The sequence below is a fragment of the Bactrocera dorsalis genome, chromosome 5 (genome assembly GCF_023373825.1).
Source record: "Bactrocera dorsalis isolate Fly_Bdor chromosome 5, ASM2337382v1, whole genome shotgun sequence".
NCBI lineage: Eukaryota > Metazoa > Arthropoda > Insecta > Diptera > Tephritidae > Bactrocera > Bactrocera dorsalis.
The window spans coordinates 13,228,790-13,253,327 of record NC_064307.1 but is presented as its reverse complement, the minus strand read 5'-3'; the positions used below and the strand labels follow the sequence as shown (position 1 = coordinate 13,253,327).

At 37.6% G+C, this 24,538-nt stretch overlaps 2 protein-coding genes across 2 annotated transcripts in view; both read left to right on the top strand.

Annotated features, from left to right (window-relative positions):
• Positions 1-4,961: 4,961 nt before the first annotated feature.
• The window catches only part of LOC105224455 (EMI domain-containing protein 1), a 175,279-nt gene continuing 155,702 nt past the window's right edge, over positions 4,962-24,538 (top strand). The window contains exon 1 of the mRNA XM_049458362.1: positions 4,962-4,966. Within this exon, the coding sequence (XP_049314319.1) occupies positions 4,964-4,966 (3 nt within the window). The 5' untranslated portion in view covers positions 4,962-4,963. The remainder of the gene's footprint in view (positions 4,967-24,538) is intronic.
• Positions 11,154-14,275, top strand: LOC105224440 (juvenile hormone esterase). Its single transcript, XM_049458364.1, has 6 exons — positions 11,154-13,034; positions 13,098-13,311; positions 13,365-13,546; positions 13,610-13,748; positions 13,814-13,946; positions 14,007-14,275. Exons 1-6 carry the CDS (start codon positions 12,147-12,149, stop codon positions 14,206-14,208), a joined length of 1,758 nt encoding a protein of 585 aa, XP_049314321.1. The 5' UTR covers positions 11,154-12,146; the 3' UTR covers positions 14,209-14,275.

Genomic DNA, 24,538 nt, shown 5'->3' with positions numbered 1-24,538 from the left:
AGAAGAAACGACTGGCGTGCTGTTGTTGACTCGGCTATAATCGCGTAAGCGGTGTCTACGCCAGTAAAGAAGAAGATTCTCATAAATCGACGAACTATTTTGGGCTTACCACAAATTTGTTAAAGCAATTAATATTAATCTGGGCCAATTCATGTAGTTCGTCGAAGATGTGTTTTCCGAGACATTTCAATCTCAGCGTGTGAAAAGCTGGGTAAGAGAAAAGTAAGTGCTTAGATTGTTTCACCTCGCCTATCATCCATCCATCCAGCATTGGCAAAAAAGATCCAACAAAATATTCAGCCGCACTGCTTTGAGTTTATTGGACAGTTTCCACATACAATTGCGATGGGATTGACTTTCCTAAGAACAAGTAGTTCAGAAGACTTCTTTCGGTTTGTCCGGGCTAAAAATATTTCGCTGCCACTCAAGTTCTGATTGTTGACCAGCACTTGTCGAGCTAGTGGGAGGTCAGTAGGACTAACGCTAGAGCTAAAGAGGTGGAAAGATCTATGTATACTATATAGTCATTTCCCAAAATAGTTTTGGGGGATGCTGCCGGATTGAAAGTGCTTGGCTTGCTTTCCATAGACCTGGCTGTAATATAATAGATCATTCGCGACCGCTAAAATAGATGATATGTTCGCCCGAATACCTTCTACGTTTGATGGTTATTGGTGCTTCAACTAGGCGGCCTCTACTCGGCGGAAGAATGTAGGTGAAGTTAGGTCGCAGCGTCGATCTTTCCACCAAAAGTTGCGATAGATCTCACCTGGACTGCTGTGAAATGACCTTTTTGACCCCAAAACTCCTAAAAATGGATCAAAAAATCTTAATAGATTGACGAACCGTTTTGAGTTTACCACACTTCGCTAGGGTCGACGAAAGTGCATATAGGTAGAGATATAGAGATATCTCAATATCATTCGGACATATGTAGGTAATAAAAGAGAAAGTGCTTCATCCTTTCCATCCTCTATTCAGAAATCATTCTGTCCTTTCTCGTATTTAGGGCTGCTATTACATTATGGTAGTACCAGCCATTTCCATCCTTCAAATGAATTTCACTGAAGAGTCTCACTTTCTTTCTGCAATATAATGGAGTCATCATACGCTTACACTGTGATCTGTGAAAAGATCTAAAGAGCTTATTTAAGAGAGATTCTAAGGAATTATGAACGGATCTCACAAGAAGTGGTGACACACTACCTCTGAACTAAACACTTACAAAACATAATTGGATGTTAGCACTAGTTTACTAGTGGTCGAGTTTTTCTTCAAATTTTTGAAGTAAGCTTAGGTAAGTTAAGTGGATTTTAAGGAAATCTTTTTGAGGATAGAAATTCATTCGAGGGTTCGTTGCGCATATCGAGAAGCGATCATTGTTAGAGAAACTTTTCTCTTCGAATGTACTTCAGAACAGAGATCGAACCTTGGTCCGTGCTATTTTTAAATACTACACATATCACTGCGATAGTGATATAGAAATAGTTCAGGAATTGCTATTCAGGCACTCCTTCGTAAAATTTCATTAGTATATTATATACTACACTATATTTTTCTAACAAAACAAAAAAATTGCAACGAAAAAATGCTTAATGCATGTGTGTACTTGAGCATTTTGAAAAATCGCTTCACATCAACACTGGCAGTCGTGCGAATACCTTATGTCATGCGATATGCGAACAAATCGCACGCACCTGAACACTCCATCAGCGAGTTACAACAGCAACAACGAATTAATCAAAACACACATTTGTTTAATTTATTTAAATTTGAAGTGAATCGAAAGAGAAAAATTGCCAACATTTCTCAAAACAAATCACGGGCACGGCATCTTGAGACGGCAACAACAACAATCAGCAACATGCGAGTGTTGCCTGACTGTTTGCCAGTCTGAAACAACAACAACCACTGCAATGTGCTGCAACGCATGTAAAATGTGTGTTTATGTGTGCATGAGCTGGCCTTTGGTGGGCGAGCAAGGCGCTGGTGAGGCTTACTCGCGTTGCGCATGCGCAGCTGCTGCATTATTAACACTTCGCCGTTTGCAGTTTAGAGGCGCTGTGTGTTGGTTGCATGTGCAAATGAAATTAATTATGCAAAGTTGGCGTCGAAGTGGAATTGAAATCGCGTCGGCAAATCAATGAGTTAAATCGAAGACGAAAATGGAGAAATAAAATTCAATGCAATAACGAGCCGAAGATGAATTGCAGGCGCATAACAGCAACAACAACAACTACGTTTATATATGATGTGTGTGTACATTGCTTATGTTGCTGATATTTAACGGCAGATAAGACGAATGTGCGAACAACAAAGTGGCACACACATACTTATGAAAGAATATATTTGTATGTATTATAAGTATATGTATGCTTATAAAAAATCAAATTTACGTCTGGAATTCACTAAATCGCGCATATGGAAATTATTTCTTAAGGGCTTATAATCACTTGCAAGTATGCATATTTGTTTTTTAGAAGTGGATTTGGATTCCCGTCCCGTAGTCGATCTCCAGGAGGACCTTCGAGTAAAGCAGTCAGGAAAATTTTACTGCTTAAAATTATCTTAAATCCTGCTGAATGTTAGTCAAATTTTTTTTTTTGCAAAAAAGACTTTTTTGGTCAATTTACACTTAAGAAAAGCGTAAATATCGAACTTATTAGAAAGAAATATACATATTTCTTATATGTAACCCTTTTATTAATATTTTTCGTCCTTACAGACGTAGGCACCGCTTACACGGTTATAGCCGAGTTAACAGTGCATCAGTCCTTTTTTCTCTTCGCTATTTGATACCAATTTGATATATCTTCTCGACGTCGTACCTTCCCAGTGATTGATGACGGACTTGCTTTGCTGTATAGAGGCGGATGCATATCTTCGCAACAACCAGCCAGTGGTCCGAGTCGATGTTAGGTCCTCAGAGCGTACGCACGTCAAGGACACTGGAAACGTGCCGTTCATCTATAACAACATGATCGATCTGGTTCGAAATTTTCGATCCGGAGACAGCTAAGTATGTAACTTGATGAATATTCTTGTGCTGGAATCTAGTACTAGACAAGACAACCATTTTTACATCGTGGCGAGGGCTGTTGTCATAAGCGCGCTCCAGCCGCTCATTAAACGCATCTTTGGTCATATCATTCTTCTCTTTCGTCGGGCTCTGATGCTAATTGTTGCTAGACGCTCATCCACCAGAGTGAATATAAGAACTCGACGGCTGAGTCTTTTTCCCACCAATTTGCGTTCCTTTATATGGCCCCTGTAGTAAATGTCACCAGGACTGACTTGTCTCCATCCTTGTTCCATCCATCGAATTTCTTGGGCGGCGGTGATGTCAGCCTTTACTTTTACGAAGTCATCAATTAGCTGGACTTCGGCACCTTTCCAATATATGGACAGGACACTGCAAGCGTATGTCCCTTATTACGTTTGTTCTGGTCGTAATCAAAAGTGGGTTCTTTCATCCAAGGCTATTTTTTCGTTTTCATTGAGAAGTCTCCCACGGAACGTGGTATAGAGCTTTATACACATTTCTTTAGCGAGCCGCTAATTTAAAGACCAACGCCCGCTCGCAGCTGCACCTCTGGTGAACTGACGCTGAAATCCACTGAAGCTTCCTCTCTTTTAGCCGTGACTCTCGGCTCCACACGGATTGGCTCAAATTTCTAGGGTGAGCGACGATAACGGAAGAGAGTAAGATTTGGGTATAGTCCTTCAACTGTAACTGCTTACCCAGATGCATAACTATCTTTTTATCATTACCTGACAGATAAAAAAGTCGTATGAAAATTTCTAGCCGATCGGTCTAGCTGTCTTGGAGAACACCACGGATTCGGAAAACATCGTTTCGTGAGAAACGCATATAAAACTTTGGTAGTCAATTACAATAAGTTAAATAATACCCTTAATACCCTAACTCATATCTTCGAAACTATTCGTCCGATCAACATAAAATTTTTGGAGAATTTTTCAAAAATATTTACAGGCAAAATATCGATAAAAAGGCAAAATTGTCGATTTTTTAAATTAAATATAACTCCATATTATATTTGATGTTGTTGTTCACTAAGTGCTGACTAACCCAAAATCTTATGAAAGTAGCTTTGGAGTAAAGAACGCAGCATCAATATGGTTATCTGCTGTGGCACGCAAACTTATCTACAACAACAACAGCCAAAACAAGAATTGACGTCGAAAAAATTTGCGTTTAAAATAAATTCACACCAATTTTATTTTAAGTATCGACAAAAGTTGCGAATTTAATTCATTTTGTATGCTTTTTATGCAATATTTGTTTTTTCCTTTGCTCACATGTCGATTTTTTAATTATATACATTTCGATTTCGGTTGCAACTCAATAAATTACAAAATTGTGTAAACTGTTGCAAGTTGTTGCCGCCGTATGTGCCACCGCATTCACAACCAACATACTCACACTCATGAAAACACTTCCACATATGTATGTATACCATATACTTACACATCCATATATATCAATTTATGTGCAAGTAATACACATATATATTATATATCTGTGTTGTTGCAGAAGTCATTATGCAAATCGCCATAAATCTTTTGCTTGCAAATCAGTGGTAAATTTTGAAGTCATTGGTGCAACTAATCTGCGAACCAGCGAGTGCGCGGCCAGCAGGCGTGAACGAATTCCATTAATGACACTGTCGCACATTGCCAACTCACATATAGTATGTACATATAAATGTGTAGGTAGGTTGGCAGACAGCCGCACTGCAAATGGCATCGTTTCGTCGTCGCCGATTCGTATCGCTTTGGAATGTGAAATTTCGCACATTTGATTTACGTGCCACAAGCAGAATTTAGTGCCTGTTTTAAGTGCCATTAAAGTTAACTCGCTTGTTGCACGCAATCCGCACATTGCACACCTTTGCAGATGGCGTCCGCTGCTGCTGTGCTGTGCTCTGCGAAATTACTATGCATGGTTTAATTAATTATTTAAATGTAAGTACATTTTAATAGCCATTTAGTGAGCATTTGAAGGTGTTGTAAGTCAAGTTGAATGCAAATGCATTGAGCACTGTATTTAAAATATGAAATAAATAAAAAAACTAAAATTTTTAAGTTGTCGAGTATTTGTGAGTTCTAATAGGTTGTGTTTAAGCATACTGGAAATATTTTAAGTTTATTGAAATAAGTTTTCTTTGGGCTAGGTAACTCATATTATTAAAACTTTTTTATTGTTGATTCTCCAAGGTAAAGTTACAATCTTCAAAAAAATTGTTTAGAAGGGACTATAGTACATAGCTGCTATAAATAACGTTTTCCTTTGATTGATTGAGTTTCACATCACACGGAGTTATCTTCCAAATTCATTCGTTAAAAGCGATCACTATCAGAGGAGATCTCGAAAATAATTATCATGAGCAAATTTGAGTGATAAACCTTTAGCGGTTTGTGAAATATACATATAAACCTTAATATGAGGGACCCCACGCCCAATTTTTAAACATTATCAAATCACAGACTCCACTCCTTACTGCGACTGCAAATCTACCAACCTTCTGATGATGCCAAGAATAAGCCAACTTTCATCAAAAACTAAATTTGTAGCTTATATAGACAAAATAAAAATATAAAATTTAAATTAAAAAAGTCTCATAGTTAAAAAAAAACAAGAAAAAACGTTAACTTCGGTTGCACCGAAGCTAAATATTCTTCACAGGTGCATTTCTGTTAGTAACAATGTGTTCAGTTTGTATGAAAGCTATATGCTATAGCAATCCGATCTGAACAATTTCTTCGGAGATTACATTGTTGGCTTAAAAAATAATCTATACCAAATTTCGTGAATATATCTCGCCAAATGTGAAAGTTTTCCATACCAGAACTTGATTCCGATCGTTCAGTTTGTATGGCAGCTATATGTTATAGTGGTCCGATATCAGCAGTTCCGACAAATGAGCAGCTTCTTGAAGAGAAAATGAGGTTTGCAAAATTTCAAAACGATAACTTAAAAACTGAGGGACTAGTTTGTATATATACAGACAGACAGACGAACAGACAGATGGACATGGCTAAATCGACTCAGCTCGACATACTGATCATTTATATATATACTTTATAGGGTCTCCGACCCTTCCTTCTGGGTGTTACAAACATCGTGACAAACTTAATATACCCTGTTCAGGGTATAAAAATTTAATGCTCCATATGAACTTTAAAGCACTAATATTTGAACAAGTTCGTGTCTTAAGTCTTTTATTTGCTGCACTGCCTTTGAATGCTTGCATTGTTTCTGCTAGTTTAAATATTAGTTGTAAAAGAAATTTCGTAGCAAACAGGCAACTTTCCAAATTATTTACGAATTTTTGTGCTAAAAAGTTAAAGAGGCTAAAAGCACATACACACACTCGAAACATTTTAAGGTCAGCGCTGCTATAAATAACAATCAGTACGAGTGTTTCGATTGTAAGCAACAAATTTATGTGACGAATGTGAATAAAAATGCCATCCACTTGTATGTGTGCTGGCCTAACGCTTTCCGATTTCGCACACATATGTATATGTATGTGTATGCATATTAAGTAGCCTAAAGGCGCACAAATTTGAGTGGCTCAGAGTCATTACAATAATTCATCGGCTCATAAAATTGCCAATGGGCATCTAAACAAATTCACTGAGACACGTAATTGTGGCAAGTCACAATGTGGGGCAGGCGAGCATATGCAATTATAAGTACACACATGGATGCAAATATGTGCGTGTTTGGACTTTGCAGCAAAAATAAATGAAAGCAACAACAACAACAGCATGCTTGAAGGCATAGCAAAAGTGTTGCTCAGTGGGCAATTGTTGAAAACATTTGCAACCGTTTGACAGTGATTTAAATGCTGTTTTGTGCACCAGAATTGTTGGTGCGATACCCTATGTGCAATGTTTGGGTTATTGTTGTTGTTTTGGCATTGCTGTCAGGATAGCTAAGCATGCATTTACGGTTATTGTTGTGCCGCAATCCGCTCTCCAATTGTTGGTATTTTCTTGCGTCACGCCTTTATTGCAAACGATATGAATCACAGCACTGCCCGCTTGTCCGTCCGTCCACTCGCTGGCGCTTTAATAGAATTTTTCCCGTCAATCGTTCGATTTGTTTGCGCAAACCGCTCAACTATCAGCGATCGCAACTGTAAATATATATGTTGCACCGGCAAAATAATTGCTGCTGTTGTTGTAGTTATTGTTGTTGGTGGCAACGTAAGCTGATTGCGGTATAAAATTCTATTGGGAGGTGTGTCAGAACGCTTGTCACTGCCCCGTTGCTCAGTTTGATGACTGTCCATTGTCCATTACACTACGTTTGCTTGTATGTGTGTGTGTGTGTGTGTTTCTCTACTCAGTTGAATTGGAAATATAGTTGTTGTTGTTGGCATTGCCCGCTTGTTGCATGATTCAATTAAGCGTTTCGATATGAATCGGAAATGTTGAAAATGTGTGACCGCGACGCTGTCGCTGCCTCTCGTGTCGCCACTCGCTGCCGCCGCTGTTGCTCGTTGTAATTGCGGTGGCAACACCTGCCTTGACAGTAATTACATACACAGCGCATGCGTGCACCCAAAACAAAAACAAAAAAAAAAAAACGAATGCAATAAATGATTAAATTTTTCACATTGTTATGCCAATTTGGCTGCGCCGCAGCAGCAAGGCAACGCGAAACGACAAGCAATTTGTCAAATATTTAATGATTATCCTCAGATTCGTAAGCTCGTGCCTTTAATCGCAAACTTTTGTTATTTTTCATGTTTTATGCCAGCAATTTACACGCCACAACATATGGCAACAGCACGCCCACAGTACAGTGCCAGCCATTGGACGCTCACTCGCTTTGTGCAACGCAGGATTATCGCAATCGCATTCACAGTTACATACGAGCGCACATTCAAGACGCGACGAAGCCGTCACACCTTCTCAGTCCTGCAATTATCCTTATTCATCTGCGCGCGCTTGAAGAATTGTTGTGCTTTTGTAAATTATGGGGTTCAAAGCGCAGAAATAATCATCGTCATCATTTCCTTTGAGCATATAAATATCGCCGGTCGTTTGTCTTGTTTGCACTACAAAATGCCAACACTTAAATATACAGTGGGACGATTTTCGTCGATGGTTTTTTCCTTTTTTTTTTGTGCTATTGCATTTTGCTAAAGATGTCAACTGTGGTTGTTTCAGCCAAAAAGCTGATATTTGTAATTCGCATTCCAGTGAAAAATTAATTTAATTAAATTCATACTCTTCATTGGTACTACAAAGTCGGTAAATTTATTTCTAATATACATAATCTACATCTAATCACTTACAATCATCAGTCGAGAGAATTTTTTGCAACCTTATACCCATTCCAGTATATATATATATGTCCACAAGACATTCGGCCTATCCGACAAATACTTTGCCTTACCAACCGATGGCGCTACTATCGTAAGAAAAATTACTCTCTCTACTCACTTTCCCGTAGGGCTAGACTCGTTCTTTTACATTAACCTAGCTTGAAATCGAGCGTATTCTCGCATTTTTTGGCCTAATAAGCCACGCATAGATTACTCTTAGTCCTTTGCGTTACCAGATGGAGTTCAATTGCTAGATGCAAGAGGAGTAGTCATCCTTTAGAATGCGTGGCGAATTTTAACAGACTCTGCGGCTTCACTGTCGTTACCTCATCCAGTGTATCATGCGGTGGGGACCGCAGATACTTACAGCGTAGTCTTGTCAATGCGGTAAACGTGTACAAGAGATGCTGAATTGTTTCTCTAGTGCCTTGCTGAAGATATTTCCTATAGTCTTCTCGATCTGTCATCCCATCCTGCGGTTGTGTGACACCACCAGGTAGTGGTCAGTTAGTATTTTCATCATCTTCCTACAGTCTTTTCTATCGAGTGTCAATAAGAATTTTGTGTACTTCCGATCTACCGTTTTGTACATGACTTTTTCAGTTTTTCATCCAGGTAGCTTGTTTCTGGTTTCTGGTTTTCTTTACCATGCTTCTGTCGAGATCATCGTATAGAAAGTGCATGAGTTTCCCAATGTTAACCACGTTTTCGGATGCTAGCCGTACAACATTCTTGGCAATCTCATCCACTTTTCCATTGTCCTCGAAGCCTTCGTGGCCTTCCACCCAGTAGAAGTGAAGTTTCTTACTTCTGGCAAGACTTTCCACTACTGCTCTGCTTCCCAAGAAACTTCTGTCCGATATGCGATACGAGGTTACTACCTTGATTGCTTCTTCACAGTCTACATAGATATTGACTGTGGAATTGTCTGCAGGTGCATTAGAAGCCAGCGGCTTTCGCAATAGCAAAGATCTTAGCTTGAAGTATTTTAAATATACTGCAGAGGTCCGCCAACTTAAAAGGTTGCTTTATATCCAACTCCGAAAAGTATTTGCTCGCACCTTAAATATTCTATTGAAAATCGGCAAAGTTCTCCACTGTGACATTGAATTCTAGTTTTACACAAACCAAAAAATCTAACTCAAGCTAATAATTAGCTAAACACTTATATTGTTTCTTGGAACTAATGTGCTAAGCTTCCATTCAAAACACTTGTGGCTCCTTAACGCACAAACGAGCAAAGTTTTCTATAATCGAATAGAAAGCTATTGAATTATAATGAATGTTGAAAACCTTCTTCTTTATGTTGGGTCCTTTTCAAAGAGCTTTTATTATGTCTGCCTTGTTGTGATGTTTTTATTTTTATAAGGAAAAGAATTGCACACATATATTCTTCAGAGAACAAAAGCTTGTTTCATTTCTTATCTGCTTATATCTTATGCGTTTTCTTCTGCCTTTTGTTGCAAACAAACTGACGCATAATTTACCTGACTTGATTTGTCGGATTTCACACTAAATTGGTGTATATTTAAGATTTAAGAAGCGCAGTTCGGGTGTCCTTTTGATTAAGCAGATAATGCCGCCTCTCCACTTTCGTTAAAAAGCACTAAAATAAAAACAAACAAAAACAAAGAAGTGAAAAAACATCAAAAAGGTGGAAATTTAAGTTGAATGCCGACACTTCTTTGCTCTTTCATTGTTCTGAATTGAAGCTATTAGGTATATGTAGTATATTCTTTACATGGTTATAAACTTAAATAAGTGTATTGGTTTGTAGTTCTAGGAAGGACACCTGTTTTTGCTTTTTTAAGATAAAGGCTCTTTAGTTGTGACTTTAAACTTTAATCTCTCTAATTAAGTATAATGAGCCCATGGAACCATAACTCTGGTTATATGAGCTTATTCGATCTCGGCAAGATAACTGCAGAAAGCGATTTTTTTCTTCCAAGCCTAAATAAAGAATTATCGCCGCTAGTCTTCTAATGTTAAATATAAAACTGGGTTGCTTCAATGAAGTTTAACCATATGTAGAATTTGTTTATAAAACGCAAATTCTTTATTAATTCTTCATCAACTTCAATGTAATGTCCATCCGATAAAACGGATTTTTTTGTCGCAAGTTGACAAAAGCTAAGGTGGTCGCCAAATGTGAACTCTTGTTAAACAATTTCAGTCATTTGAATACCTAATCGATTTGAATAAGCTTCCTATGAAACGCATTTTATAAATTCCGGAATCCGGAAGGTCTGCAAAATACGCGTCAACATCCGTTATGACCTCTTCATTTGATAAAAACGCTTGCCACGCGTAAACTTTTTGAGTTCTGGAAACAAATGAAAGTCGCTGGGGTCAAATCTGGTGAACACGGTGTATGGTCCAACCAGTCGAACTTTAATTCATGGATTTTAGCCATTGCAAAAATGCTCTTGTGACGCGGTGCATTGTTCTGTTGAGAAACGATTTTTTTCTTCTGCAAACCGAGTCTTTTTTCACAAAGTTTTTTCCTTCAACTGGTCCAAAAGGTTGTAATAATATTCGGAATTGATTGTTTTACCAGTTTGTAAGTAATCTACCAACAAAATTCCTCTCGCATCCCAAAACACTGATGCCATAACCTTCTTGGTCGATTTCCGGACACGAACTGGTGTCGAAGCTGAACAACCAAGTTTACACCACTCTTTAGCCTCTTGTTTTGATTCAGGGTCGTGGTGATAGACCAAAGTCTCGTAATGAATCGACGCACAAATCCACTTTTTCCTTTTTTAAGCGCTCCAAATGTTGCTGAGAACATAAGTATATGTAATATGTTGTGGTGAATCGTAAGCAATAAAAAACTCAATTTCGATTTTTTTGATGTTACGTCATTATGCATTTTAGGTGATGATGTGAAAAATATTTTTTCATTTTTGAGACTTAGCTTTACTGAACTACTGAATTTCGTTTTGGCATTGTTGACTTCCCCATAGATATTTATAGTAGGGGCTTCGAAGTAACATAAGTTTCAGTCTTATCATAATGATTTCTAAGCTTCCCAATGGATGTCATTGTATCACTAAATTAACAAAGAATTACAGCATTTCTGTTCTTGAATGAAAAGTTTAATCTTTCTAGTAAATACATTTGCGGCTTCGAAGGTATCGATTCGTATTCAATCAAGTCTAAAATACCACTACCAAATTAAATATATGTATTACACAAGATACCACTTATAAATACTTAAGAGGTAAAGTGCAGATTTACAGAATATGTCACTAAGTAAAAGGAAAACGCAGTCCACGTATTGATAAAATGCCAGAAAAAAATTTCTAAAACAAGTACCTCCAATTAACAGGATTAATGCAATGCTGTTCCAATTTCACCATTGTGTAACATATGTATAAAAACTAAACTAGAAATTGCTCAATATCTTATGAACTTAATTCCAAATTGCAAATGTGTTCGGTTGACCCGGTTAATGGCGATTTCATTAATTCAACAAAAATCGTACGTGACTCGTCTTCCGGCATACAATGGTCAACATTACTAAGAACTGGCATTGCCACATTTGCCACAGAAAGTGCGCTGTGCCATTAGAACACTCCCATCGCGCCGAACGCATGCGTGTGGTCAACGGACATTCTCTGGATGGTGCAGATCATTTGTAAAACTTCACCCACGCAATTGGCAATGATAATCAATTTTGAATGTGCAACGAAATCAAATGCCCACCAGCGGTTGCACCTATAAAAGGGGCACGCTAGCACGGATGGGACTCAGTTTTGTGGAACTTTCCAAAGTGTTGCAATGTGGAACTTACTTTGCCTGCGCAGTTTGACTGCATTCGGTGCATTGCTCACAGTGCTGGCGCTTACAACTGGCGTCAATGGTGAAGATAACAACACAGCAGAGGGACTTGATCGAGAGCTATCTGACATGGTGCTCACCACAGCGTTGGGTAAAATACGTGGCACACTGTTGCCCTCGCAAATCGGTCGTAATTTTTATGCATTTCGTGGCATACCCTATGCCAAGCCGCCCGTAGGTGCTTTGCGCTTTAAACCGCCCGAGCCAGTAGACCAGTGGTTTGACATTTTTGATGCAACTTTCGACGGGCCGCGTTGTCCGCAGCCCGGTCTTTATAGCGACGATGTTTCGGAGGATTGTTTGCGTGTCAATATCTATACACGTGATTTGCCCACAGAACAGGAACCGAACGTGAAGAAGCCGGTTATTGTATTTATACATCCGGGTGGTTTTTATGCGCTCTCCGGACAAAGTAAAAACTTCGCCGGTCCTCAATATTTTATGGATCGTAATATTTTACTAGTTACATTCAACTATCGGCTGGGTTCGCTTGGCTTCATGAGCACCGGCACCGAGGAGGCGTTGGGCAATATGGGTCTGAAGGATCAGGTGATGCTACTGCGTTGGGTGAAATTACATATATCACGTTTTGGCGGTGATCCCAATTCGGTAACCCTGCTGGGCTATGGTGCTGGTGCTATAAGTATTACACTGCATATGGTTTCGCCGATGTCCAAGAATCTATTTCACAAAGCAATCGTTATGAGTGGTGCAGTAACGGGACAGTGGCCATTGCCGGTCGAACAGCTGAACTTGGCTGTACGTCAAGCGGCCTTGTTGCATTGCACCACCGAAAATTTAACGGATATGATGAGTTGTTTGAATTCGGTAAGTGGCCCGATTCTTATGCAAAAATCCTACAAAAAAACTATTAAAGTTGTACATTTCTAGAAACACTATTTGGAGTACGCCAACACTTTGCCGCATATGTTCGAGTTCGGACGCAACAATCCGCTGATATTATGGAAACCTGTTATCGAACCGGATTATGGTCAGGAACGCTTTCTCACAGAGGATCCAGTAAGATCCTACCAGAATGGCAACTTCATGAAAATACCCATCATAACCGGCATGACAAAGGATGAGTTCGCTGGACAGGCAATATGTGTGTAGGGTTTCAAGCAATTATGGTTTAATTTATTTTCATAACTTTTTTAGCAATTCTTGAGAGCCCGCGTCTACTGAAGACTTTGGCACATAATTTTGAGCAAATAGCACCGATTTGTTTCCTTTACAGCGCCAACAGTCCTCGTTCGCAGAATATTAGTATGGAGTTGAAGAACGCTTATTTTGGCAGGGAGTCCTTGGAGTACGCCGGCACACTACAACCAATGGTGGAGGTGTGTGCAATTGAGGAGTTTATGTGAATTATTTAGTTATTTTGATAAAAAATTCCTCTACAGCTTTTCTCTGATGCTCTAACGGGTTTCGGCGTCCATCGCTTTGTACATTTGGCAGCGCGTTCCACCAAAGTCTATTACTACCGCTTCAGTTTTCAGGGCCAACGCAGTCATATTTACTACCCAACGAATAAACCCTATGGTATGTTATGCACACAAGCAGAAAATTTGAATTGATTACAAATATATTCCTCTCTTTCTTTTTAGGTGTTGTGCATCACGATGATCTAATGTATTTATTTGTGGAGCCCTCTGTTAGCCGCATGTTCACTGAGGACGATAGAGAATATCAAATTGTCGATAAGCTAACACGAATGTTTACAGCATTCGCTTATAAAGGGTGCGTCAAGATGTATTACTTAGCCATTTTTCCAATAACAAATTTCTTATTTTTTATTAGCGATCCCAACAAGCAGAGTGACGAAAAGTTGCGCGACATACGTTGGCGCGCTTTTAGCTTCAAGCGTCAGCACTATTTGGATATTGGCGATGAAATTGTACTGCGCGAGGGTCTTAATACGCATCGCTATGAGGTGTGGAAACGTTTATTTCCCTTGAATTGGAAGCGCCAGAGCAAACATGATCTATTGGATTATGAGTAGAGTGTTTCTTATTACTTAAATGGTATTTAAATTACGCTGAATTTGCAATAAATTTGATTTCAAAGAGAAGAAACTGTTCAAATTAATGATTTCAAAGTAAGCAGTGAGCAAGTATGAACAAATAATCTCTTTTAAGGAGTTAGATTTTTTTAAATTAAGAAAAGGCGTATTTGCTCTCCAAAGTATTCTGGGTGGAGACTACCTGGTTTCTAATAAATACTCTTTAGAGCCAACAATAAAATTGTGTATTTAATATTGCCAATCTAAGATGTTTCGTTCTTGAACATCGAACTAAAATAATGGAGGAGTAATTGAAGAGAAACAAACATATAGTATTTGGTAACAGAATCAATAAGATTGTGGCTTAACGCAAATATTCTTAACTAGGCAAACTCGATCTGTAGATTTCATTACTCAATTTTTTTTATTTAGGAGTGAGTTGAAGTTGAAGAGTTTAGGTAAACATATTTTAGACGCACATTCGAAGAGCAAATCAGCGATATGTTGAAGAACTCGTTTTAATGCGGATTGTGGCTAAACGTTCATCCACCGGCGTGAATTCCAGGATTCGGAGTCTCTCTTTCACCACGAATCCCACATCAACCAGCTGGGTAGCGGCCCCTTCACAATTAAGGGACCGGACATTCGAGGTAAATCGTAATCCTTAATGCGTTTCGTCATCAAAAGGGGAGACTCTCGTCCGAGCCTGTTTTTTTCCTTTTCATTGGGGGCGTTTTTTACGTGGTGGGCCCCAAAACCAGCGCACAACCCTGTAGAGGGATGTTTTGCCTTCTTTTCTTGAGCCACTTGTAAAATAATCGTTTCTGGCCAAGTGAATGGCACTCAGAGAACTTTCTTCACTGGCGTGAACTTCTGCACAGGACTCCATCCTCCAAACATATGGAGTCTAGTACATAAATGAATTCGCAGACCTAAAATTCATTTTGAGGATCACTTTTAACATCATGATTTAGTTTTATTGGCGGGATTCGCTTTTTCTCCTTAGAAAACTAACTGTATTTAATAAAAGAGAGTATGCAGATACCTTTAAACTGATATAATCTCTTTTTGCTTCTATGTTTTGTTTTAGACAAGTTATACTACTGCGAATGTTTACTTCAGTATTTTTGCGAAATACTTCACTGTACGCGGATATAGTTAAGCACATAAAAATCAAATGACCGGACTGGTTAGGCCCTGTATTAAGCATGAAAGATCATGCTCTAGCAAAAAGCACTTCCGGTTCGAATAAAAACGGCTCCCCGTTCAATGCAAGGACTAAATGCATTGGGGCCTGTCTGCATGTAGGACTGTCAAAAAATCCAATACAAAATGTGTTATTAAACAAAATTTGTTTATTGATTTTAATAACTAAAAAAATTTGGCTAAATAATACACCACACTAGCGCACAATATCATTCAGACGCACAACACTGACATGCCATATTCACCATCTCACAACTCACATTCCACATCACTACACCACACACACTATAAAACATCCCCAATGACAACGCAAATGCAGATCCCACAGCTGGTCAACACTCCACACTAAAATCAACAAAAGAATGAACGGCAACATTCCGGCCTCTTTTTCGATATCGCGATCGCACGGAAACGCCAACCTTTCGTTATTTGCCATATCAGTTTTTTTTTATATATTGTGAAATTCAAGTTTTTCGAGATTAACTAAAATTATATAAATATAAATTATAATATCACCAGAAGAAAAAAGGTATTTTTACTCTCTTCGGTGGGTAAAAAAATTACACTTGAATTAAATAGAGATTAATAAAATTTTACAAAGCGCAGAAAAAATAGTTTCCTTCCACAAAAAGAGAAACGAAATGCATATGCGTATGTGTAAGAGAACATATTAATGCAAAGTTGCAACACAAGTGATGCCATTTTGTTTGAACAGCTGTTAAAGTGTGTTCGATTCGCTACCCGCTAACGCTTAACAAAACGAATACAGCTGATAATAATAATTCCTCGTATAAAATGTACATAAATTGCAGTCTCTCGCGCAATTAATTTGCAATATTAACCAGCTCCTTTAAATAGCATTTAATTAAACTCTGGCTTTTACAGCCAGCCAAGTGTCAATGATATCGAATTACTATCCATACGAGTATAATAGGAACGTGCACATGTTTTTAAATGCCTTATTAAGCAACCAATCTACATACATATTTATATAAGCAAATGTGTAACATACCGGTACATTGTTGGTATGCAAATAGCGAGACAGAATTTTACAATAATCAACCATAAATTTTGCAAGGTGTTGAATAACGCTCGTTTATCTATGAGTTCAAGCCATGCCAAACTCAACAATAACATTAAAACCGTCAACGAACGGCGACAATAAACTATGAGCCAATTAAAAATGTGTGAAGCCACGAATAACGGTAATATCCACTAATTTTTCAAAGTGACAAGCATAAATTAATTGTGGACGCCAAGCGGTGAATAAAAATGCAAATTACTTCAGGCAAATATTCCTAATTTACATAGGTACTTATATACAGTATGGACACATATGTAATTATGTAAGTACATATACAGTGTTCTTTATGGTGTTCACACTTGTTAGTGGCACATGCCAACGTGACACGCAAATAAACACACCCACATTGGTAAAGATTCGAATTACCCTTACGGTACCTTTGTGGCAAGGCGCCAAAATCGGTTCAAACAATTTAAATACAACCTAAGCCGCGCCTTCCTGCATCTCTAATACCTTTTTATTGAAACTACAATCGCGTTCATAGCATGGCCCACAAGAGTATGATTAAATGTCAAGTCATTAGTTATGATAACGGTGCATTGCCTGCGGCAATATGGCAATCAGGTTACGATATATAGAGAAAAACGAAACCGACAAGTAATTAGCTAACGTAATGCGACATTAAAACGACCAATTAATTAGTGGTTTTGCAACGACACGGTTGTAAGGTTAATAAGGTGTTGAAATTGTAAGTGAAGGTATGTCCCCGATACATGGTAATATCGATTTTTATTGATACCCCTATAAAAATTAAGAGTAAACTGGTTCGTAATTACATGTCTTTAGCGAAACATAACAATTAATCAAATGTTTAGTTCGCTAACAAATTTTAAAACCATTTATGGACCCAATAGAAAAATAATATCACTGTGCAGATCATTAATAATTAGGTGGAGCATCTCAAAAACTCATAAAGCCATTTATTTTTATTCTGACAAATCGATATTTTAAATAGAACTATATTCGACAAATTGAAGACAATTTATAGAAATGCCAACCACAGCTCCAGCTGCTGAGTTGTATGGTAGTTCAAATATACTGCTATGAGCAAAAACCAGTAAGACTTTGCTCATCATTTTAAAGTTCTTAATTTATTCTTCAAAATCTATATCGTCTACTCAAAGTTAACCCCTTTTGCTCCAATACACGTGTGCCAAAATGTTTTCAAAGTAAATTTAAAGTAAATTTCTGTCTTCAGTTGACCTAAACCGGTTTCCCCGGAACGTTAGCTTGAGTTTTTTGAATAGCCAGAAGTCACACGGAGTCAAATCAGGCGAATACGGCGGAACGATGTATGTAGATAGAAAATTTGGCGAAAAACTCACGTGATATAAAAACCAAGAGTTGTCGCCCATATTTTCGTCCTCTTTTTACGAATAGCTTCGCACAAACGACGCATAACAATCAAATGGCATTTCTTGTTAACAGTGACTGCGGTCTGAAGAAATTCGGAGTGCAGCACGCCTCAACAATCGAAAACAAAATTTGCACGTATCCTTGATTTTTGACCTGCTTTAAAGTGTTTTTTCCGGCTTCAGCTCACCTTCTCACTATATTCACCCAATGAATCATCTGTTTCCGGGTCGTAAGCAAAGATCCAAGACTCACCGCCAGTAATAATATGTTTCATGATACCCTAGCAGTCGAAAAGCATTGTTTCACAGACATTAACGCCAAGCTGTTTTTCGAGAAAAGTCCGATATCGACTAAATTTGGTACATAACATTGTCTTGATATTCTTATATTCCAGAATGAAATCGGTCTACAACTACGACTACTTTCCATATAATAAAATTTTACATACCATTTAATTCTTTCACTTTCCAGCATGCAAATCAATCACCAATGAATATATCGGGATAAACACTCGAATAATGCGCTCAAAGTAGGTCCACCTTATGACCAAACATTGTCCAAATCAGATCAAAAATGAAGCTTCCACATATCGAATATGGAACAAAGTTCCAATTGCGAGTTTTTAGTCGAAAATTCTGTCAATTTGTGAGATATACTATATTATATAAATTCGGAGAGAACCGTATTCTAATATATGTAATGTCAAACATGGGCTGAATCGGATTAATAATTTCTTTAGCTCCCATATATCAAATAGAATAATTTTCGAACTGGGTGAAAACTTATCCTAGCCAATTTGTAAGTTTATGAATTATTCGGTTACATCCGAACTTAGACCTTTTGGAAATGACATCTGATCAAATTAGAGCTGGACTGTAAAACAAACGAAAAATTACATACATATGTAGATACTTTAATACACATCTTTAGAACTGTCTCCAAAATTGGCACCTTTTGGGACAATACAAGCATGCCAACGCTTAATTCAATTTTCTTCGGCTGGGACGATCGTCAGGACCTTCAGCGAATAATTCAATTGACGCACGAGGTGCTCACCGATGATTTTTTTTTTATTTTCGAAAACAGAAAAAAGTGAGTGCGAGCCAAATCAGTCGAAAACGGTGGCTCTGGTTTCGTGTTTGGCCGAAAGCCACAAGTCACGGTAATTAAAGAAAATGATAACGATCACCCTGACCTAATTTTTGATCGACTTTTACGGAGTTTTTTCGGTTTTATTATATTTGAGACATAAGACAGGTCTTGTCTTGCATTTGTATCGAGTGGGGTTGCGCCTGCAGTATAAATGGACCAGTCCAAGTCAAATTTGATCAGATGGTATGTTATATATTTACATATTTTTTATAACTTGAAAACATATGTAGGGCTCTTACTTGCAGAATTTTGAAAAAAACTAAAATTCTAAAAACATTTGTTCCCTTTTTCAAATTACAACAAAAAATCTATCGCACATTGGTCCCACAGTTCATCAAACTGCGCAGGCAATGACTTCTTTACATTAACCACTAAATTACGAATATGTTGCACGCAATCTGCCATCTTCGCAAGCGTCGGCACAACATTGCCAGTAACAACGACGCCACACGACTAAGTATGGCTGCCATGACGTCACTGAAAATTAATTAATTCCTTCCGAACGTGCGCTATTGACAATGCCGAAGTGATTGCCATTGGTGGCATGCCGCAAGCATGTGTACTGGCAAACAAGGCGAACATTGCTGCATAATGGCATACATATGTACATACTTACCTACATACTTGCATGCATATGCATAATAGTTGTTGTATAGCAGCGCTTATCTTGTTTCCTCGCTGTCGATATTTTAACCTTTTTCTCTTTGTTATTGTATATTTTATTGTTTGTTGTTGTTCTCTTCGCCGCTGCCCAAATGCCGGCTAGGCGGCGACGCAACATTTTCCGTTGTTGCCCACTTTTGGTGACTTGGCTATGGCAATGTGACGACAGCAACATGAAAACAACAACATACGTGTTAGCAACAACAATAACAACAACATTTGCTAACTCACAACGCTTTGTTGCTGCACGGTGGCGGCATATTTGAGCTCTGCACATTTGCCAAATGACTTGTCGCCGCTGTTGCTACCACCGCCGCTGCTGCCATTGTTGCATTGCATTGACCATCGTGGCAGCTCTTGTGCTTGTTGCTATTGTTGTTTGGTTGTTTAATTGCATTTGCGGTGCCATATTAGTGTGCGCGCAGCACTTAGCTGTCAGCAACAATTGCCTGCTCTGCTCACGAACTTGCTGCCACCACCACCACTATCACCGTTGGCGCACCAGCAGCCGGCTGCCAGTTGGCAACGCCACATGTTTGCGCTTTGTTGTTTTTGCTTGTCGAGATAATTGCGCTCTGATTGTGCCTTTGTGCCTACAACTATATATCACACACATATTTCACTGACATGTCTGCATGTGTATGCGTGTGTTTGTGCCGGTTTGTAACTGTTTATTGTCGGCATTTGCCATTGACGCTTTGACGCTGTGTTTGTTGCTTTTGCAGAGCTTGTGCTTGCGATATTTGACAACTGAATAGGGTTTTGAATTTTTTCGCTCATTGGCAAATTATTGAGCATTGACAGCGCATTTAATTGTTGCAAGCATTTGCCATGTGGCATTGTTACTAAACTAGTCATCAGATACTAGTATAGTTTGGCATGCGGTGGCAATGTGAGAATGTTGCTGCAACAATTTGTACACAAATGCACACATCAAGTCAAAGTGTAGCCACTTACAAGTGGTTAATGCCGTGTAAATGTGGCATTTCGGTTTCGTCGATTTCGGCGATGTGGGCGCATATTCTTTTTTGGAAATGCTGTTTACGGAAATTTTAGCATACATATGAATATAAACATACATTAATAGGGTGGGTCAATAAGAAACGATTTTTCGGTTCTTCGCGTTACAGTTTTCATTTATAAGCACTGAACAGGGCATATTATGTTTGATATGAAGTTTGTAAAATCCATAAAGATACTTCGAAGACCCTATAAAATACTTGTACCTGTATATACATTAAGACAAAAAAGCATCTAGTTTCCAAAAGAATATTATTTTGCTTAGTTGGTAGAACTGTCCTTAATAATTATGCCAAAGCACGATCTTTCAATTAGTTTGTTTACAGCAGCTGCTTTAGTCGGTACTCCTCAGTAGAGCGTTGCGATTTTTACAATGGATAAAAATATCGAACATATTGTATTTCTAACCAAGTTTCGTGTACGGAATCCTGCGAATGTTAGAAAAGCTTTACGATGATTCAGTTTTATCAAAAACACAAATCTACGAGTTGTACAAAGCCTTCAAAAACAGTCAAGAGATCTTAGAAAACATGCATCGTCCCACCTCTCACTTCTTCAACGGAGGAAAACATTAAAAAGGAGTGAAAAAACAAGCCAAAAATCCCGCTAAAGTCGTAGAAAAATCAAGGTGATGAGCATTGTTTTTTTCGAAATACGTGGTTTGGGGCATCAGTGGAACAGATGGTCTATAAGGAGTTCTATTTGGGCGTATTGAGGCGTTTGCATGAGAACATCCGTCAAAAATGGACGGAATTATGGAAGAACAATTGATAGATTTTATACGATGATAATGTACCATCCCATTGAGACAGGATTGTGACCGAATCAAAGCTAAAAACGCAATAAATACCATCGATCAGCCATCATATTTACCAGATTTGGGTCCGTATGATTCTTTTCTTGCGTTTCGTCGACGCATGAAATGAACATAGTTCAACGCGAAAATTCGGTGCTAAGTTGGTTAGGTCCGTATGTAATTGTTTTTTTTTTTGCATTCCAATGAAATATATTAAGATTTTTTGTACTTTTTGTTGAAAAATTAAAGTAAACAAACTAAATCAAACATCTGGATACTCTGTTTTTCCGTTTTTGGAAAATGTTAAGAAATGTTTAATACTTTACAAAAATATTCTATCTACATCAAATAAGTTGTGGGTGACTGGGTGAAGTATATACCCAAAACTCATAGCACGGCTTAAGTACAGCATGAGCATAGGTCTCCGAATTACACTTACAACTCTCGAACAAGTTCGTTTCTTAAGTCTTTTGTAGTTGTTAGGACAATTTTGTAATTTAGGGGGAAATTAAGATTGTGTTGTGAGAGGAATGCGTTTGGGAATTTTACATATAAAAAAAAAGTTTTTTGATTTTTCCTTATAAAATCAGTAATTAAAAAAAAGTTATTTTACACACTTGCAACTTGAAAGGATCAATGGAGGTGGAATAACTTCAGTAAAAATTTATATTAAACTAAAAATAACGTTAAATTTAGCTGCACTGAAGCTCCAATACCCTTCAAAGGGGCATTTCTTATGGGATAAAAGGGTATAAAACGATCTTTGTCTTTATATTGATCGATCAGTTCGTATGGCAGCTATATGCTTTAGTGGTCCGATCTGAACAATACGTGCTGTATATTCGTACATTGCAGTAGGACTTAATTTTGACTGATGACTTTGTAAGAGAGCTATATCTTATAGTGGTCCAACATCGGCGGTTCCGAGTAATGAGCAAGTTCTTGGAAAAAAATGAACATAGCAATGAGTCTTTTATTTAAATTTTCCCGATTTTAATGAACTCTTTGTTCACATGTTATGAGGTCAGCAACCCTTTGTTTACACTTACTCAAAGCAAAAACTGTTGTTTACATTATCAGGTGAATGACTCTTTTATTTATATTTTAATGGGTCAGTGGCCTTTTTATTTACATTACCCTTTTTGTTTACATTTCATAAGGTCTGAACCGGTTTTTTTAAATTTAGCCAAGTCTACAACCTTTGTTTATATTATACGGTAAATTACCCTTTTATTCAATTTTTAAGGGGTCAATTACCTTTTTGGCTACATTTTTAGGAGTCATTGACTTCATTTTGCATTAAGATGGCCCTTTTGTTTATAATTTGTCGACATTAATGACCCTTCCATTTGGGTTTAACCAAGTCCACAACCTTTGCCTATATTATGACTATTTTGTTTACTTTTTATAAGGTTAGCAACCCTTTTGTTCACATTTAATTAAGTCCACAACCTTCGTTTATATTTAGTGAAGTCAACAACCACTACATTATGAGGCAAATTGCTCCTTTGTTTACATATTAAAAGGGTCAACGACCTTTTATTTACATTTTGACATCCATGCCCCTCTTGCTTACATTTTGCCGAGGTCCCTGACCGCTTTGCTTACATTTTATAAAGTCCACAACCTTTTTTTTACATTTAGCTTCAACAAGGCACCAAGGGGAACGTGGCTCACATTGTTTGGAGTAAATTTGTAAATTCTTTAGATCGGATACTACATATAGCTTATAATTGTGAAACAAACTGACCGACCAAAAGCAAGTCCTGTTTAGAAAACTTGTTTATTTCACAAGATATCTTCACACAATTTGTCATGGATCAAGAGAACTTATAAATTTAATTAGTTATAATTTTGTTTTATTTTTTTTCGATTAAACTACTTTTAATATGAAAAAATTGGCAGCTATTTGCGAAATATTATAATTATTATATCTTTTTTGATTGAAAATATAAAAGTAGTAATTTTTGAAAGATTATTTTTTTTTTTTTTTTGTTTTGTTTTGATATTGTTAATATTAATAACCCTAGCAGTTTGCCACGTAGTTTGTAATTCCCAGAAGTTATTCAATACGTCTCGTCAACCAGAACTTTTTATATTGTATACATATGTACACGTATATCTTAAATAGCCCTATAGGTATGTCGCTTAGTTTGGTAGATACAAACAACTATTAGGGGAACGGAACTATTATACTCTGTAACAACATGTTCCAACTTGCAAGATTATACTATAAAAATATGAAATGAAGAAAGTAATGTATTCAAATGAAAACCAAAAATCGTTTAAAGAGCGCTGCAGAATTTGAATGAAGTTAGTTTTCTGACAACTTTTGTCAACAACTTTAACCTTTCCGTGCGTGTTACTAAATTTCCACTTAATTACATTCCACATACACTGAGAACGACGATCATGTTTTAACTAAGCCGGATACAAGACTTAAAAACGGCTTAACGTTGCATTTTTCAACACTATATTAATTTAGGTTTTATTCTAAAGCCAATAGTGGATATACATAAAAGGATTTTCAAAGAACTCTACAGCATTTATGTCTTTAAAACTTTAACTAAATCCTACTAATTGAGACCAAAAGAACAATGCCTTTTTATACGAATTCGTTAAAGCTTAATAAAAAAGTGCATTTAAAGCCTGAACACGCCAAGCTGCGCGTTACTGCCCGAAAGTCGTAAAATCTGCACCTTTGCCAAGGGATCAAAACTGCGCTTCAGCACAATAAGCAATCGCACTAATTCATTATTGGTTTTGAAATGAGCAGCAAAAGCAGAAATTTACCTAACTTTGAATAAGAGGATAAGTATATATGTGCACATGCGTAATACATATGTATTTGTGCATAATTTGAGCTTAACCCCCGCGGCGCATGATCAAATTAAGTTGGCATGCCGAAAGTGGCTGAATGCGTCGAAACGCAATGCCGCATTGTGTTTTTCACATATACTTACATATACTAAATATACACAATGCACAGGTTGCATGGCTGCAAGCAAACAAATAACAATTTTATTAATTTTCATTATTCGACAGTTAATGCT